General features: G+C 26.6%; 2 protein-coding genes across 5 annotated transcripts in view; both read right to left on the bottom strand.

The window, feature by feature from the left end:
- LOC148234179 (adenylate cyclase type 6) overlaps nt 1-3734 on the bottom strand; it is a 168454-nt gene extending 164720 nt beyond the window's left edge. For 3 of the 4 annotated variants that reach the window (XM_088187550.1, XM_088187553.1, XM_088187552.1), the window contains exon 1: nt 3616-3734. The gene's annotated coding sequence lies outside the window, so the exon portion shown is untranslated. The remainder of the gene's footprint in view (nt 1-3615) is intronic. The other variant, XM_088187551.1, reaches the window with a different exon arrangement.
- Nucleotides 3735-10859: 7125 nt separating this feature from the next.
- LOC148234178 (putative serine protease K12H4.7) lies at nt 10860-16587 on the bottom strand. The gene is made up of 9 exons (XM_088187652.1): nt 16423-16587; nt 14242-14423; nt 13933-14165; nt 13233-13368; nt 13015-13162; nt 11739-11901; nt 11541-11673; nt 11196-11365; nt 10860-11124 (listed from the first exon to the last, which is right to left on the bottom strand). Exons 1-9 carry the CDS (start codon nt 16570-16572, stop codon nt 11012-11014), a joined length of 1428 nt encoding a protein of 475 aa, XP_088043778.1. The 5' UTR covers nt 16573-16587; the 3' UTR covers nt 10860-11011.
- Between the last annotated feature and the right edge of the window lie 401 nt (nt 16588-16988).

Below are 16988 nucleotides of genomic sequence, written 5' to 3'. Positions count from 1 at the left end.
TAGTAGTGCTTTATACACTCCTGTGATAGCAGACTATGCATATTAACGAAAACCGTTAAAGCCAAATTGATCAAATTTAGTTAGTAAGATTTAGCAAGACTACAACAAAGCATCGACAATATTGTGGCATACGTGTTGGGAAGATATCTCATCAACGTGGTGTACCATAAATAAATCAACCAAAGCCAAATATTTCAACATAAATCCCATGCGACATTTGTACATATGTACATATATCGACACGATATCCAAGATTTCCATAATTTACTATTTGAACAACTTATTATTTTCCATGTTCTATAAATATTAATGGTATAATAATATATGTATTACATACCACAATGAAATAAAGAATTTCACATAAATATTTACACGAATGGTAAATGATTATTAAAAATATTATTAATTTTAGTGTAAGCAGAGTAAAGACCGAAAGCTAAAAATTAAAGTATGTTTATAAATGAGGTTATTTTCTAAATATCCTAATAAATATATAATATATAATATTTATTATTAGTTTACGTAGAAGAGATATTAAATGCAATAAAGTATAAATCTTTAAATAATTGCGAATATTCTTTATAAAACTTTAACTAAGAGTTGTATTCGTAATCAGCTAATGTTAAAAAATATATTTCACTGTATTTTTACAAAATGTTGTTTTTATGCCACATGTGCCACTGTACCTTTTATATGTACAATTTAAAAATCTTTAATTTTTAAAAATATAAAATTCGAAAAAAGTGAGAGGAAATAATATGTTAAATATTACTGTATTTATTTTAAAGCGATTTACCTCTCGTTTTAAAATGTAATCTTCAGATTGAATACATCTGATTTCAAACAGGTGATAATATAATACTTCACAAGGATTTTTGCCACAAAGGTCAGGCCGATTTACATGTACAATTATACGCTGATTTCGAATATTATAACTTTTCCTTATTTTGACTTAATCGATTTTCTTTATGAAAGTTTGTTATACTTATTTAAAAAAATAGTTTCAAAATTATAACTTTTCTTCATAAATGATCCTGATTCCTACACGTTGCCAAAAAAAATATTGAAAATTTCGCTTTGCAAAAAAATACTTTTTATTGCACATTATTTAATGAAATATAATTATTATCAACTAAAATGAATTTGTCTTAGTTGTTATGGTTATTCATTAACATGAATGTGAGCCCAATTGTGTAGTAGGATTTATCTTAAAAATTTACGCAATTCCATACTTGGTTACCGTGTTTGATAATACTTCATAACATATTATATAAATTACTGATAATCCTTTGTTAAGTGTTAACGTGCTTCTTTTATTAAATTAAAGGATGATTAATTAGCTCAAACTATTTATTATTTAATTTAAAAAAATATATAAATTTATGATAGTAATTTTAATTTAGTTTTATGATAATAATACAAATTATAATTGTTTTCATTGATTTTTAATTAAAAAAGTAAAATCTTCTGTTTTTGATAGATAACCAGTTTTTTGTATTTTGTATGTTACAGTCGATTATAAACTTTTTTATGTTATAGTCGACTATAAATTTATAAATGAATTAAGAAATCAGTTCTTTAGAAAAAATACTCAAAAATATTTTTAAATATGTTTTTATTAATTATATTGATACAGTATGTTGCATAATACATGTTTATTTTATTTAAATATTAGGCTTTAAATTAGCTTAGCTTAGGCTTTAAATTATGATTATGTGAGATTATTTTTGTTATAAAAAATATGTTATGAGAGTGTATGTATAGTTTTATTTTGCTTATAGTCGCTGATTAATACCTCTCACGAATTTTTGTCACAGATATCAAAAGTCGTAAACTATAACAAAAAAAATATAGGTACATGCAGACGATTTTTGTAAAAAAGTATTTAAAAATATGCTTAAATGTATTTTAATTATGATACAATATAATGCAAAAAACATACTATTTCTTAATCTCAACAAGGGAATTAGGAATTTAAATACATTAAAATCAAAAATTGATACAACTCTATTACAGGTATAAAACATTGAATATAAGCAACAACAAATAACTACATATTATCAATTCATCACACACGCTTTAAATATCTGTTCTTTTTCAAACTATTAAAACTGAATTAAATATAAAATTTTAGTATTAGCTTAAACCCTATCTCAAAAGATCTATTTTTAAATAATGACAATATACAATATTTTGCTTGGAATTAGTAAATACAATTCCAAGTAAATTTTGCATATAACTAGTAAACAAAGTAAATATCTGTACATATCAGCTTAAATATTATTATAGAAATAGACTCTTGCTGCAACAAAAATATATTTATTTAAATAAAAACATATATTTCTTTCTTAGATACTATGCACGTACTGATACATTATAATCTTCAATACAAATAATCTTTGAGTATTTTGTCAGAATAAAACAGATTCGAAATTATCAAAAAATCAGCGTATAATAAAGTTATTTGACCTTTGTAGTAAATAAAAAAATCTACAATAGTGGAAAAGATTGATTGATACAAATATGTCAGTGACCTTGAAAATTGACTTGTCTGGCGGAGGCAAATAATTGTGTGTTAATAATAAGGTGAAGTGTGTGTCTGTGTTATGTATGTCGATATATATCGAAATACGTATATATGCATTGAAATATGTATATGTTACGAAAAAATAATAATATCTTTACATATCTTGAAAAATTAATATCTTTAAATTTGTGATCATGGCAGAGATATCAAAGCTAAAATATCGAAAAATATGTTGCAATTTTTCAATATATATGTATGTACATACATATATGTTTGTGTGTGAATATATATTCATATATGTACACTACTAAACTTTAGGAGACGAAGGAGCTCGCCTTTTCTTGCTCGCATCTCTTTTACCAAGGTTTCGACCTCTGATATTGGGGTCATCATCTCTAGCTCAGTTTGATCTTATCTTGACCATCGCGAAGACAATGATTTTTAGCAATAGTATTCCGTAGTGCTTGTATATTTGTTGCTAGAAAAACAACAAGTGAATCAACGCTTAAAACATTTGCTTAAATTAGTTTTTAAATGAATTTTATCACACTTTAATTTATATTTAAAACCAGTAAAATAGCTTTTAAGTCGCATCTTTTATTTATTGTATTTTTTTCTTGAAATTTACATGGTGATTTTTATCGAAAGATTGGTTTAACAAAGTCAATCAACTTTGGCAAACCATACTTTTGACTAAAATCACCATATAAATTTTTAGGCAAAATTTAAAAAACAAAATTTTTATTAAATTAGCAATAAATAAATAAAAAACGACACAAAACCGATTCAAATACTTTGTTAACAGTTTTAAAGCAAGTTATATTTAAATCAACCCTAGAAAAGACGTGATACGCAAGCCCTTCTATCCCCCAAGACTAATCAACATGTTGAAATATATATATATTTATATATATGTGTGTGTGTGTATATACAGTGATTATAATTTTTATGTGTATATATGGGTATGTGGTTGTGTGGGTGTTAGAGAGGGGTGCTTGTGTGTGGGGAAGGGGGGTGTTTGCGTAGGTGTGCAGGGATAAGATGGATAACTCGTGTTTCGATCGCGACCGCCGCGTCGCGGCGTTTACCGTCGCTTTTCATGTGTTTTTTGTTTAGTTTGCGCGTTTGTTTACATGCGCGCGCCGGCGGCGCGGTGGCGGTGAGGTCGCGGCGCGCGTCATGGTGTCGCAATCACCAGACGTAAACTGAAGCGAGTGTAGCAAGAAGCGCGCGCGCACACTACACCCCACGCTAGCAGGAAAAAATCAGTCTTAAAAAAATCTTCCTAATATTAACAAAATTACCCTAACAAAAAAATAAGGCATAACCAGTAATTGAATTTTTGCAAGAGTTCTAAAATGAAAATCTCGGAAAATTTCACAAAAATATTTTTTAAGCGTCTCATGAAATAAAATTTAAGTATAAGTACTGGATTACCAATTTTTGCAGGTGTTTTTCGAGATTTATCAATAGATTTTAGCAGTAATTGTACAAATGTATTAAAAATTATAAAAAACAAAGTAAGCATGCATGAAAATAGTTTATAACACTGACAAGTTTCAATTTATTTAATTGTAAATGAAATTGAACAAATTTCAAATAGCTTCTCCAAAAAATTACCATAAGAAAAATTGCCTAACACATTGATCAGCATTTTCATCACCAATGACCGTCCCTGATTTACGGCAAATATGCCATAAAATTTGTATTTAAAAAAAAACATTATTTTGCTATTTATGTGAGTTTTTGACAATGATGAAATAATATATGGACCAGACATTTATTATCACTAAAATAAATACGTAGATATCTTTATTACACTGTACTTCCTAGTGCATAAATATTTGCTATGTTTAAAAAGAGACAGTATCGAATGTAAGTAACTTTTTAAAAGTCAAAGTTTCACATCGTGACAATTCGGCCACAACTAAGCTGGAAATATGCTACTACTGTTGTCAGAATAAAATTAATTTATCTTGAAGTCAGTGCATAGCAATTAAAATTAAATAAACACTGACAATGTTACCCTTTTTTTTATGGGACACTATAAATTATTTGGGTTGACACATTTTTTTATTATGGTTATGTTTTGCTTACCGATATTTAAGTGTAATACTCGTAAATATATTATTTTTGTAGCTGTAATTTGCTTACCCTACCAATTAAACTGTAATCTAACTGGCAATTTTCAGTAAAACTTTAGACTCGGTGTGCGGTGCAAATGCAATTTAAAATATAAATTTTGTATTCAATAATTTTAATTTTATTTATCATAATTTGATTTTATGTTTTAAATAAACATACAGCAAATATGTTTGTATTGTTATTATTTATTATTTACAATATTCTTCACTAGTTTTTGTTCAGTGCAATTAGTTCTTGTAATTACTAAAAACAATTAAAATTAATATGATTTAGTAATGAAGTAAATTTTAATTCAAAGGGAAGTTCATAAGCACATGTTTTACCAAAATATTTTGAAAAACAAAATTGTTTGCTTTTTCCAAAAATATTAATTGCAAAAAATATTAATTACAATCAATAAATATAATCAATTCAAGTAAAATGAATTATTATCTATTCCTTTTCGAAGCCGAATAGACAGGTAGTTTTTCTGAGCAAAAAATGTCCGTTCTTTCGTCAATGGTTTTTGAAGGCATTATTAGTGCCTTAATTTTTAAAATATTGCCATTAAACTTTTAAAAAAATGGACCTTGATAATAGCTCTAATAATTTCGTTAGCCAGCCTGATCCGCTATCTATTTGTAAAATGGCGACTAATTAAATAATTAAAAAATCGTAGCTCCATTATAAAATCAAGAGAAAAAAATATAGGTTAAAAAAAAATATTAATAAAATTTTTAAAAAACTATTAATATATGATATTTTGGTTAAAAAATAAAAAAATACAATTGGTAAGTGGCCATAAATATTTAATTTTTGACGGATCCACATTTATTTACAGAAATCTACTTAATTCTTTCGATATTTGACGGACAGGTGTTTTTATATTATTTCTATTGATAGAAATATGTTCTGAAAGTCTATATGATGGTCGAGTGCTTGTTGTTAAAATGGTTGTAGCATACTGATATTTTTCATACTTTTTTATTAAATTGGGTTTTGTCGCTCTGTCGTTATTAAATATTTTAGCTAAGAGGTAAATGTTAATAAATAGTAAATTTTATAACCAAAATTTTTTAAGTATAATAATGTCTTTTCTTTTATTTCAATTTTTTATTTTTTTTATTCAAGTGGTCGTATGCCTTAAAAGTTTAATTAATATCGCAGGTAATTTCAACTTCCCATGTGTGTATACTAATTACAACTTATAATAGTAATTTTTTTATGATTATACTGCTAGAGAAACACTAAATATATTCATATCATATACAATGTTTCAATTGATAATTGTGTCGCGATAAAATTGAATAGCATAATCGTAAATCAACAACTCTTTTATAGTACACGTTTTGTGTAATATTAACTACCAAGGGTCGTTCTAAAAGAAGAGGGTGGCGAAAGTTGGATTCTATTTTCGAAGTGGTGGCACTCGCCTTTAATTATCAGCGCAATTAAAATTCGAGAAGAACGTACCTGAAACACTCTGATTATTGCGTTCCAAAAAGCAAAATGCGCTAATGAATCCATCATATTAAAAAAGGGTTACCTTAACAGCCCAAGAGAGAAGATTAAAATAAAAGGCCCATTGTGAACATCGCGTGCATTTTATAATTTGTGTTTTAAACGCTGAGTGTCATGCAAACGAATTACTTTGTTACAAGTATGTTTTGTCTCTATCGCACTCGTTGTCAAAATGCGCTAAGAGAGAAAGAGGCGACAAGCAATTGTTATCTGACTGTGACGTCATCACCAAACGAAAGCAAATCTCCATTTACTAGATAACCACGCGCTAGATTGTTTCAGATAATTAGATTTGGTATGTCACCCATAGTAACATAAAATCTGATATTATTATTCACATATATGTACGTGCATACAGATTTAATGCTAAATTATTATCTAAAATTTTCTGGAACGTTAATAAAAATATACTTATATTAGATTAAATGTATAATGTTAAGATATTTAAATCTGGAGAAATGCAGATATTTTCTATGTTATTTTCTATTTTAATGGCAAGATACGATCTGCACTACATATTTATATGCAAAAGCTTTCGTTCTCGACCTGGCAAACATCCTTATGTACTGCATCTAAGTATAAGTCATTAACAAATATTTTTAAGGCCAGGGTTCTAATTTCTTATATACTCTAGTATTTTAAAATTTCTATTGTGTCTGAGAAATCAAAATTTGTAGTTATTATATAATTAAAATTACTATCAATCATTACATGGAAAGTGTTGCAAACTAGGGTAACACCTATCATATTGCAACAAAAGACTTTGACAATGTTTTTAGCTTTAATTATAAGACCAATATACAGCAACACGTTGATTCTGAAACCAACACAAAATATATATATATAGTAAATTTTTCTAATATTAAAAGGAATTCATGATGTTAATTATAGAATTATATAAATATTTTTAGCAAATTATTTTTTCAGTTCTATATTAAGCGATAATAAATACTTAAAATAGCTATTGTATATATATTTTTACGTGGAAATGAATGGACCTATTGTATCAATGTAATTGTTGCAATCACATGGCAAGTTCTATATATAGTATATAATTCAATAAAGAATAAATTTAAACTTCATAAAAATATTTAATTTAATTAAGATTTAATTTCTCATTTTAGATTACATAAATATTTAGTGGGTGTCGGTACAATATTATAAAAAAATAAAAAATCCAAAATATATTATTTTAACGTAATCAATATTATTTATATTTATAAAAAATTTAAACTCTTTATGATTAGATTAAGTGATTTTTATATAATTTTCATTACGATCATTTATTATTGATCAAGTTTTATTAGATTTTCTTGATATTACAAAAAAATATCGTGGCAAATAATTTCATTAAAATCCAATTCGGTTGAGTTAATCAATCAATCAAAGTTAAATATAGTGAATGTTATCTGTAATAATAGTTATTGATCAATCAAATATGTCATCCATTGATTTTTGTCTGGAGTTTCACTGGTTTATTAATACTTTTAAAACGCATTGTACTAACGCCTGTTATGTTGTAATAAAACATTTACAATAAATTTAAAAAAATAATTTCGCCATATGTGTTAAACAAAACTGATCTTAACACATTGATTTTAAAACCAACACCTAATAAAGTATTGCTTGTGTTTTTAAACATTAAAATACTAATTTATAAATAAATAATCAAACAACATAGTCGAGACAAAAATAAAAAATCCAAAAATAATTCTCTCAGTATTATAAGGCATTGAAATTATTAATTATAAAATTATATCTTTGTACTAAAAATAGTTCTGTCCAATTTTATGTACATTTATAACCTTGTTTCTAAAATTCTATATTAAGCCGTTTACATAAAAGTTTATATTTTAACAAATACTAAGAATAGCAATTGTATATAAATTCAATTTAATAATTTCACGTGGAAAATTAATTAATCTATTGAAATTATGTTATTGTTCTAATCACATGGCAAGTGTTTTACAATATATTTCAATATAAAATGAATTCTATTTTATATGATTAAATTTTTAACCTATAATTTTTTTTTTTTAGATATCGCATATTCAAGATTTAATAATAAATTAATGTAATAAATTAAAATTACATATGGTTATAATCTATAATAAATTAATAAAAACATTGCTAATCTATATGTGATTTATTGACTAGTAGTCGGAGACTTGAAATACCTGAAATTTGAGTATGAAGCTCATATTGAACCTAGTGTTATTAAATTTGTTATTTTAAAATTGTTATGAATCATGTCTAAAAGATTGGAATGTGTGATTAATATATATTTTTAAAACGATTGTTTATTACAGATAAGGTTTTTAAAGATTTTCTTTATCTTATGGAGAAATAATGTGGCGAATAATTTTAATAAAATCGAATTAGGTAATGTGTATATGAATTGTAAGTTGTAATATAGTTTACAATCTATAAAATAAATGTCACTTATTAGAAAATTAATTTAAGTATTGTTTCTCATCATTTTCCTATTAGTTGTTGACTGTATTTATCTTATTAAAACACAGTGAAATGATGTTTGCCATGTTGCAACAAAAGATTAACAATCAATTGAAAATCAAACTACAAAACTAGAGCTGATTTGACAATTTTGCCAATTAATTCTATATTCCATGGTAACCATGGTTTAATGATCAACTGCAACTCAAAAAACTATTTTTATCACAAAATTAAAAATTTCATGTCGACACCCAAATCAATTATAAAAATCAAGTGCATTTACGTCAATGGTTTGTGACGTAAAAGAGCCAGTGCCGCAACGAATGATATTTTAACAATTACTCAAGAGTACTTTTCTTGATAAGAACAACAGCTTGGTTTTTATTCCGCCCGTTTATATGGAAATGGTTCAACTTGAGCCCTCTGCTATTCTCATTATTATATATTACATGAATACACTACTTATAAATTCCAGTTTTACTTTATATGTCGATGATTTAAAATCCTTTAAATGTATTATATATGTTTAAGATTTTTTCTTTAAAATTTAATTATATTTTATAATTATTTAGTAAAACAGAATAGTAACGATAAATTTGTATGTATTATTAGTTTATTGCCGTGTGTGTTTTTACTTGCTCAAAATAAAATTTAACTAAAATAATTTATATTTATTAGATGCTGAGCGTTAATTTAAAACCGTTTCATTTCATACGTAAACTTGAAAATTAGCGCTTTTATGAGAAAATGTAATTTTTAGAATCCTATTTTATTTAGGAATATAAATGTATTGTAAATAGTTACAAATTTACCAAAAATATCATACAGTTAAATCATTTCAAACGACTATTATTTTCTTGATCTTATTTACCTTTTTGATGTTTTTATTTTTACTTAACGCCAGACAATTGTAAACTTTTGGTATTAAAAAACGGTTGTGACAAATTGCTAAATACCAATTTATTTATAACTAAATTTAATATTTTAAGCAAGTACGCATTTGTGGATTTTAAATTAATTCGCAAGTATTATCGATACAATGCGACCGTTTTAAGTTCATGTAATCAGCGAAAAGTTTGCTTAGGTTCAAAGTAACTTCGTATCTAATAATATACTTAAAATTAATATTTAAGTGTACATATAATATTACACAAAAAATATATGTTTCGTTCATAAAATAAAATTTAGATGTATACGACAAAAGAGCGTTTCATAAAAAAAAGATTACCGACCATTTTTGGTAAAAATAATTTTTTTTTGCAATGCAATATAACCTAATTTCAATATATTTATTTTTTTAATTGAATAAACTGCAATTAATTTGCTAAACACATTCTTGTTTAAGCAAAACCAATCCATTCTTGTTTTTCTATTACATTACAATTAAATTACAACTCTACTTAATTGTCATGTTTAGTATTTTTAAACGTTGTTTAGTCGGATAATCTGATAGATGTCAAAGTCAAAGAGAATGCTTTATTGGGATGTAATATATTATTGAATGCTAATACATGCTTACGAGTTTTGCGAAAAAATTTTAAATATATATTTATACATACATACATATACATATACAAACATACAAATACATATAATATATTATAAAAACATGAAAACATTGTCATGACTATACAAGCTAGATCAAATAAACTAAAGTTTTTAAGTAATTAGAAGTAAAATCTGAATGCGACCCAATATTAGTACATACAGTCTAAAAATATTGAGCAAACCCATCGGCAATTTATTCATAACCTTCAAAAATTATATTGTTTCAGCTCATTGACGACAGCGAGTAGTGAAATCAGTGACATCTATTGTATTTATTTAATAATAAATTATTATGTGTATTATTTTTCTAATCAATAGGTGTCACTTTTACAGCTAAAGCTGATTTTAATTAATAGCGCATTTTTCTTAAATAAAAATTTGATTCTGCTGCCGTGGCTTGATACAACAGCCTTTGGCTTACTATGCTATTTCGACTTCAAATAATGTGCGGCAAAAATAAATTAAATATGTATAATTGAAAGCCGGAAACTTCATAGGAAATTTTCCCACATACTTAAAAGAAAGTATGAGTCTCTTTGTGGCAAAAATTAGTATAATTTAATTAGCTTATTTATTTAAAATACAATAATTTAAGCCGTGATACAATGTATCTTCAGGCTCGACATTAATTAACACCTCTTTTGACCTAGACATATTTTAAGACATGCAAATGAAACTCAAGTAGTGTTTCTAAAATCAGAAAATAATACCCATTTATTGTTGAAGAAAAATATAAAATAACAATTAAAAATAAGATGATATGTTTTTGCATTTTAGTACATTTTTTATTTTCTTTTAAGCAATATACATATATAAACATATTCCGTACTTAAATATTTATTTTTCACCAAGCCATTTTTCGATCAAATTTCCAATTTTTTCTCTTGCCATTATTAACTGTGGTAGATCATCAAATTTATCCGGATACATATCAGCACAATGTGCAGTACCTTTTAATAATTAATATATAAAAATAAATAAACATGCGAGTACAAATAGCATAAAATGTAGTAGAACGTACCATTTATAAATATAGCTGGACTATCTTCGTCATCTGATTGTAGTTTTCCAAGAGCATGCCATGGATCTATACTTCCATGAACGAAAACAGTTCTAGTGATCTTAATATCTAAACCACCATACATAATGTTGCTCCGTTTTACTGCCTCGTCTATATATTCAGAGTCATACCTTAAAAAGTGCATAACATTTTTAGTATTCCATTTTATCATTTAATAAATATATATGGTTTATTATTATTAAAACATATAAAACATATGTTGATTTGTAATTATACTTATTCATTTATCAGTCCATTTAATACTATAAGATTATGATTTATTTTAGTAATGTTTAATTTGCCTACTTTTTTCCAAATATATCCATGCATTGCTTAACAAAATAACTGATTGGAAAATTTTCAGTGAATATGTTCGATTCTCCTGACGACGTTTGGAAAAATCCAAACTCATTACAACTCTGATACTCCCACTGACGACCTAAAGATGAATAAGTGTAATATAATATTTTTATAATCTGGAATATAATGAAATATATTTTATACCTCCTTCCTTTTCATTCCAAGTGTCGTTTCTATTAGCATCTATATTTTTTTGGTAGTCGTAATCCATGCAAGTGTCATTATTTAACTTCATAATCAAATCATTGAAATTTGCCAATCTCTGTAGAGGTGAACCAGCACTTTCGTCTGTCATCATGTCGCAAACCTAAAATAAATAATGATGAATTAAAATCAGATTACTAATATATTGAAAAACACAAAATGTGAATAGTAAGCAAATTAAAGAAAATTAACAAATAATAATGGGTCATTAAATTAAATTTATTATTATTTTTATATAAAAAAATTCAGAAAAAATATTTTTTTAATGATTCAAGAACATCTAAAAAAAAATTTAATTCTCTAAAAACATATATTTTATCACTAATTACAATTACTTTTACAAATGATTCAGTTTCATCTATGGATTCTAGAGACGCTGCTCCATAGATGTTAGGAAAAGTCACGTAGAACCCAAACTCATCGCCTCTGTTGTTTATTTTCAGTCTTTTAAGATGATATTTTATAATTTACCAAGGACAACCAAGTTTTAATGACAATTATTAAATGGTTTTATAAGGATGAGCTTTGTTTAGTGACTTCAGAACCTTTTCATCTAATTTTAGTGTTCTTTTTGATTTTTGGTTTTCCTTCAACTCTCAATCAACACCAATTATGATATTTCGGCAGCTTTACTGGGTGTTAAATAAATTTCGCAGATAGTTTGTGTAGGTTATTTTGCTTTCAATACATCGTCGAACAAAAAGAGCATAAAATACCGCGACTTGTTGATTCTACCGCGGTCAGCAAAATGGTTTCAAATGAACCCATTTAAAAAAAAATTCGCTTCAGCCCTAACCGTTTTCATTGAGAAATTGTATACATGGAATTTTATGTATTCATTGAGTGTATCAAAACATAATTTAATTTTATATAAATTATGTTTTGATACACTCAAATTAAATATTTCAAAGTTTTAAAGCAAATTATACTTCATTACTTTTACACTAATATTATAGTTCTATGAATTGTTGGAAGTTAATTATGCGAAAGGCGTTTGGAATAATAGCAATTTCAGCAATAGACTTAATTAAAGGAAGCTGTGGTGAACGTACAAATACAATATCGAACTCTCCGTTTGAATAATAAATATAACACCGGATGAGCAATCAAACTTGCTATGTAAACAAATCGTCATACTATATCTAGTTTAAGTGTAAACTTTGCGGTGATTTGCATTGGTATTCAATTATGTACATAAAATAATTAAAATACTCACAGTGTCAATTGTTACATTTTTTAACTTCACTTCACTTCCAACTCTATTATCTTTATTATACTGTACAATTTCGGCAAATCTACCAGCTAATGATTCGTAGAAACTCATCTGATTTAATTTGTTACTCTCACTCAATGGATCACATAACCTTAAATTACATTTTAAAAAATATAGATGTATGTAAATGGTTGTAAAATATAAGTGGAAGACTAATATACTTGTATATTTTGTTTAATTCTGCTTGTCCATCTGAACTTTGCATCATCGTACTAATATTTTTAAATGCTTCCATAACTCGTATAGGACATGACCTAGTACTAGTTGATAATGCATCTACTACTACTTCAAAATATTCTGAAACATAAACGATTATTTAATACACTTTATATTTGTAGCTAACCATCCATATATACAAGGTCGAGTATTTGACTGGTGTGAGTATGAAAGATGTCATTCTTAATACTATTACCCGAAATGCCTTCACCATAGAAAATCCCAATACCTTATTTTACTTTGTCAGTCGAACATCTGAGCAATCTTTTTTTACCATTTCCTCTATGAGCTACATAACCTTTATATAAAATATTGAATCTTTTTCTATCTGCCATTATTATGACATATATTTCTGAGACAAGACATATGGAGAAAACTAGGCTTATATTTAAAAGATATCTTAGTATTTCTATATTTGTTAATGAACTTTACATTTATAACAATAGCATTTTTTTAATTATGGTTCGCATACTTCAATAAACTACAAATATTATTACTATTCTTTGAAATTCATTTTTTTAAATATTTTGTAAGACATATTTTCCTATTTAACTTTTCATATTTTTAACACATAACTTACAAATATATTCATTACTACACACAAACACAAAAATCATGTTTAAAATAAAATAAAGTAAAACTTACCTTTAAAATCCTTTTTTGCTAGCAGAGGGCCACTGGAAGAAACGGCTGCGTGTACTAAATGAGGATATTTAAGCCTCATCCATGCCGCCAAAGAACCAGGATATGAACCTCCAAATACGATCCATTTGTTAGTTGTGTTGAATTTAAGTTCATTCATGTCCGAAATGAAATATGCTAAGTCGGCAAGAGCCTGCTCGGAATTTAGATATATTAAATTCTTCACGCTCATGTCTCTGAATATATATAGTAACAAGTATAAAAATAAAGCATTATCGCAAATTAAATTTTGTATTAAATATTTCACAATACTTTGTTGGTTTGCTTTTGCCATAAAATCTATGCTCTAGCATAAAGCACATGGCATTGAATTTTTTGGCAAATTTCGTCCATTGTCCTGTACTCATCCACAATGGTGAAGCTTTTGATTCACCACCGATCATTAAAAAAGCAGGACCACCAGGCGAATAAAATTCCGAGTTGATAAAATATCTCTAGAAATATAAAATAAATCATATTTTAAATTATACAAATTCATTCGTCTTAATAAATAAATCACAAATCTGTTATACAATCGACGTGTCTTTCGAAATGATCTTTAAAATTTCCATGACAAAATATTTCGTAACGTTTTAATTGTAGTTCAGTGAGTAATTTTAATAGATTATGATAATAAATACATATGAATTGAAAGATGTAATATACAAATATAAGAATTTGTATATAAAAATCAAAATCAATACAAAGAAGCTTATATAATTCAAAGCTTTAGGATTAAAGCAGGGATCGACGAATCGAGATAAATTACCCCTAATGGGGCTAAAATGAAATTTCTTGAGGGTAATGAGTATTCAATAGGCATAAATAAAAAATTTTTCGATCACTGTCTTTTTCACCCTTCAGATGACATCAACTAAAAAAATATTATACCAGAAAGAGTTATTGTATTATGAATTTACCCGAATAGAAGACAAATACATAATAAAACTACAGTGTGTATTTTGTTTAATCGTAATGCAGAATCTTTAAAAAAGTCAATTGAAGAAATACTTGAATAATTTGCATCAACATCTGTTTTCCAAATCGCGGGAATATTTTGTAAATTTAGAATATCAATATATAACAATTTGAGAGTTACGTTCAATTAACATTATCATTAAAAATTAAGTTTGAAGTAGCCTGGTTGATTGCTTGATTTGAGGAATCATATATTATTGGTGAGGAATTGGTAAAACCAGCCGCTTTTAAAATGGCAGATATGTGTGTTCAACATTTTTTAATTTGTTTAATTAAATACTACTTAAGCAAAATACAAAAACCAAGTATTTTAAATTTTAAATTTTAACTCCATGTCAGTGCATATTAGTGGCCAAAAATTACCCGGAACTAAGCTGCCCAAAAACCGGAAAAAAATGTATTTGGCCGGTTATTTGGATGACCAAGCTATAGATCCCTTTAAATTTGAAATTGCCAATAAACGAAACGAATCTCACTTTTTAAACTTTGCTCCAATAATAACGTACGTATTGATTTTGAAAGAAAATAAGATCTGTCATATTTGTATGCTTTTGATGTTATTGTATCAAATATGAAGCAATATCATTTCTCCAAAATTGAAGTGAAAATGTTTTCAAGGGAATCCTCTTGTTTCATAATAGTAAAATAAATTTATTTTATTGCATATATTCTATAGTTTTTATATTTATAAATGTATTTTCCGTGTAAATATAATAAATAAACTTTTAATTTAAATAATATATGATTTTTATTCCTTTCACATCAAAGGGGTAACGCCAGCGTAAATAAATATGTTAAAGTCCAAGTGTACATTTCGTTTGCTCATGAATATACTAGTTTGATCAAACACGTACCAATCTGCTCAGTACCATTATACACAAAATAAATAATGCTTAAGCGAACTAGTTTGTTCATGCACAAACAATTCTGCTTCAGTATAAGTATTTTTGTACTACAACAAAGAATACGCTCTTAAATATGAAGATAAAAAACGATCATATATTGTTGATAAATGAGAAAACGCTAAGCTAGTTTTAGTAGTGCGAAGCTGGTTGTCAACTACTGTCAGTTCGAAATGTTGTTTTGCAAAGGTGTGCACTAGTAACTTAAGTGATAGAAGCTGTCTTGCTTAGCAATAACTATCATCCAAAATGTTTTCATATAGTACGTGCCTTTTTCATCTAAAAGTTCTATATACATAAAAAGTATTTCTAATCACTTTTTTACATTTAAAGAATTTTCATTAAATCAGAAATTGAAACAATGCCTTTAGCTGGAATGATTTGTCAATTATTATTTTAGAATGATGCACACATATTATTAGATCACCACCAAGCACAAATAAAATCATAGCAGAAAAACTTGCGGTTCTTGAAAATATAATTCTGTAAAGCAAAATCATCATAAAAATACTTAAAGCTAAAGTTGTATAAAAGAGGAGCTTAAAATAAAATATTTAAATTAAAACTACATCACCTGATTCCATGTAGCATTGTTCGAAGGATTGAAATGGTCCAACTTCTGAGAGAACCACTGGTCAATGACCGAATCTTCTGCCAGAGCGATCTCTGGTTGTACTATCGTAAAAGTCAAGATGGAAACAAAGAATAGACCGTTTGACAACATCGCGATTTAGAGACTGATGCTAAATTGGCGTCCAACGACCGATAACCCGTGGAGTGACAGTATTTATTGACGAAACATTGGACGTATTACGAGCGATAACCCGCTTGAGGTGACCATACACATTTATGAAACTGATTTTTCGCCTTGATAAAATTGCATCACAATTACTTCGTTACCTTGTCCTTCTTTCAATATCATATTTGCGCTATTTTGTTTCATTAAAAAATAAAATATCGTGTAATTTTATATAGTAATTAATCTTAAATTATAAAAATGCGTAAGAGATTCAAAAGTACATAAATCATATCCAATGCATTTCATCATTCAAGTTACCATACATATAAATTAAAGTTACTAATCAATCCTGAGTATACTTTATGAATCATCGCTAATGAAACAAATCAAAGGGCACTGTA

The sequence above is a fragment of the Plectrocnemia conspersa genome, unplaced genomic scaffold (genome assembly GCF_051122295.1).
Source record: "Plectrocnemia conspersa isolate PC_06_02 unplaced genomic scaffold, ASM5112229v1 ptg000006l, whole genome shotgun sequence".
Lineage (NCBI taxonomy): Eukaryota > Metazoa > Arthropoda > Insecta > Trichoptera > Polycentropodidae > Plectrocnemia > Plectrocnemia conspersa.
This window is presented reverse-complemented; position numbering and strand designations above follow the sequence as displayed.

What these genes read in the sequence shown, in the direction of transcription:
- LOC148234178 (XM_088187652.1), bottom strand. Translation starts at nt 16,572, where the DNA reads ATGTTGTCAAACGGTCTATTCTTTGTTTCCATCTTGACTTTTACGATA. An exon ending in AGCAAAAAAGGATTTTAAAG is followed by an intron (nt 13,369 to 13,932) that starts GTAAGTTTTACT and finishes TTTATGTTTCAG; the next exon opens with AATATTTTGAAGTAGTAGTA. An exon ending in GAATTAAACAAAATATACAA is followed by an intron (nt 13,163 to 13,232) that starts GTATATTAGTCT and finishes ATGTAATTTAAG; the next exon opens with GTTATGTGATCCATTGAGTG.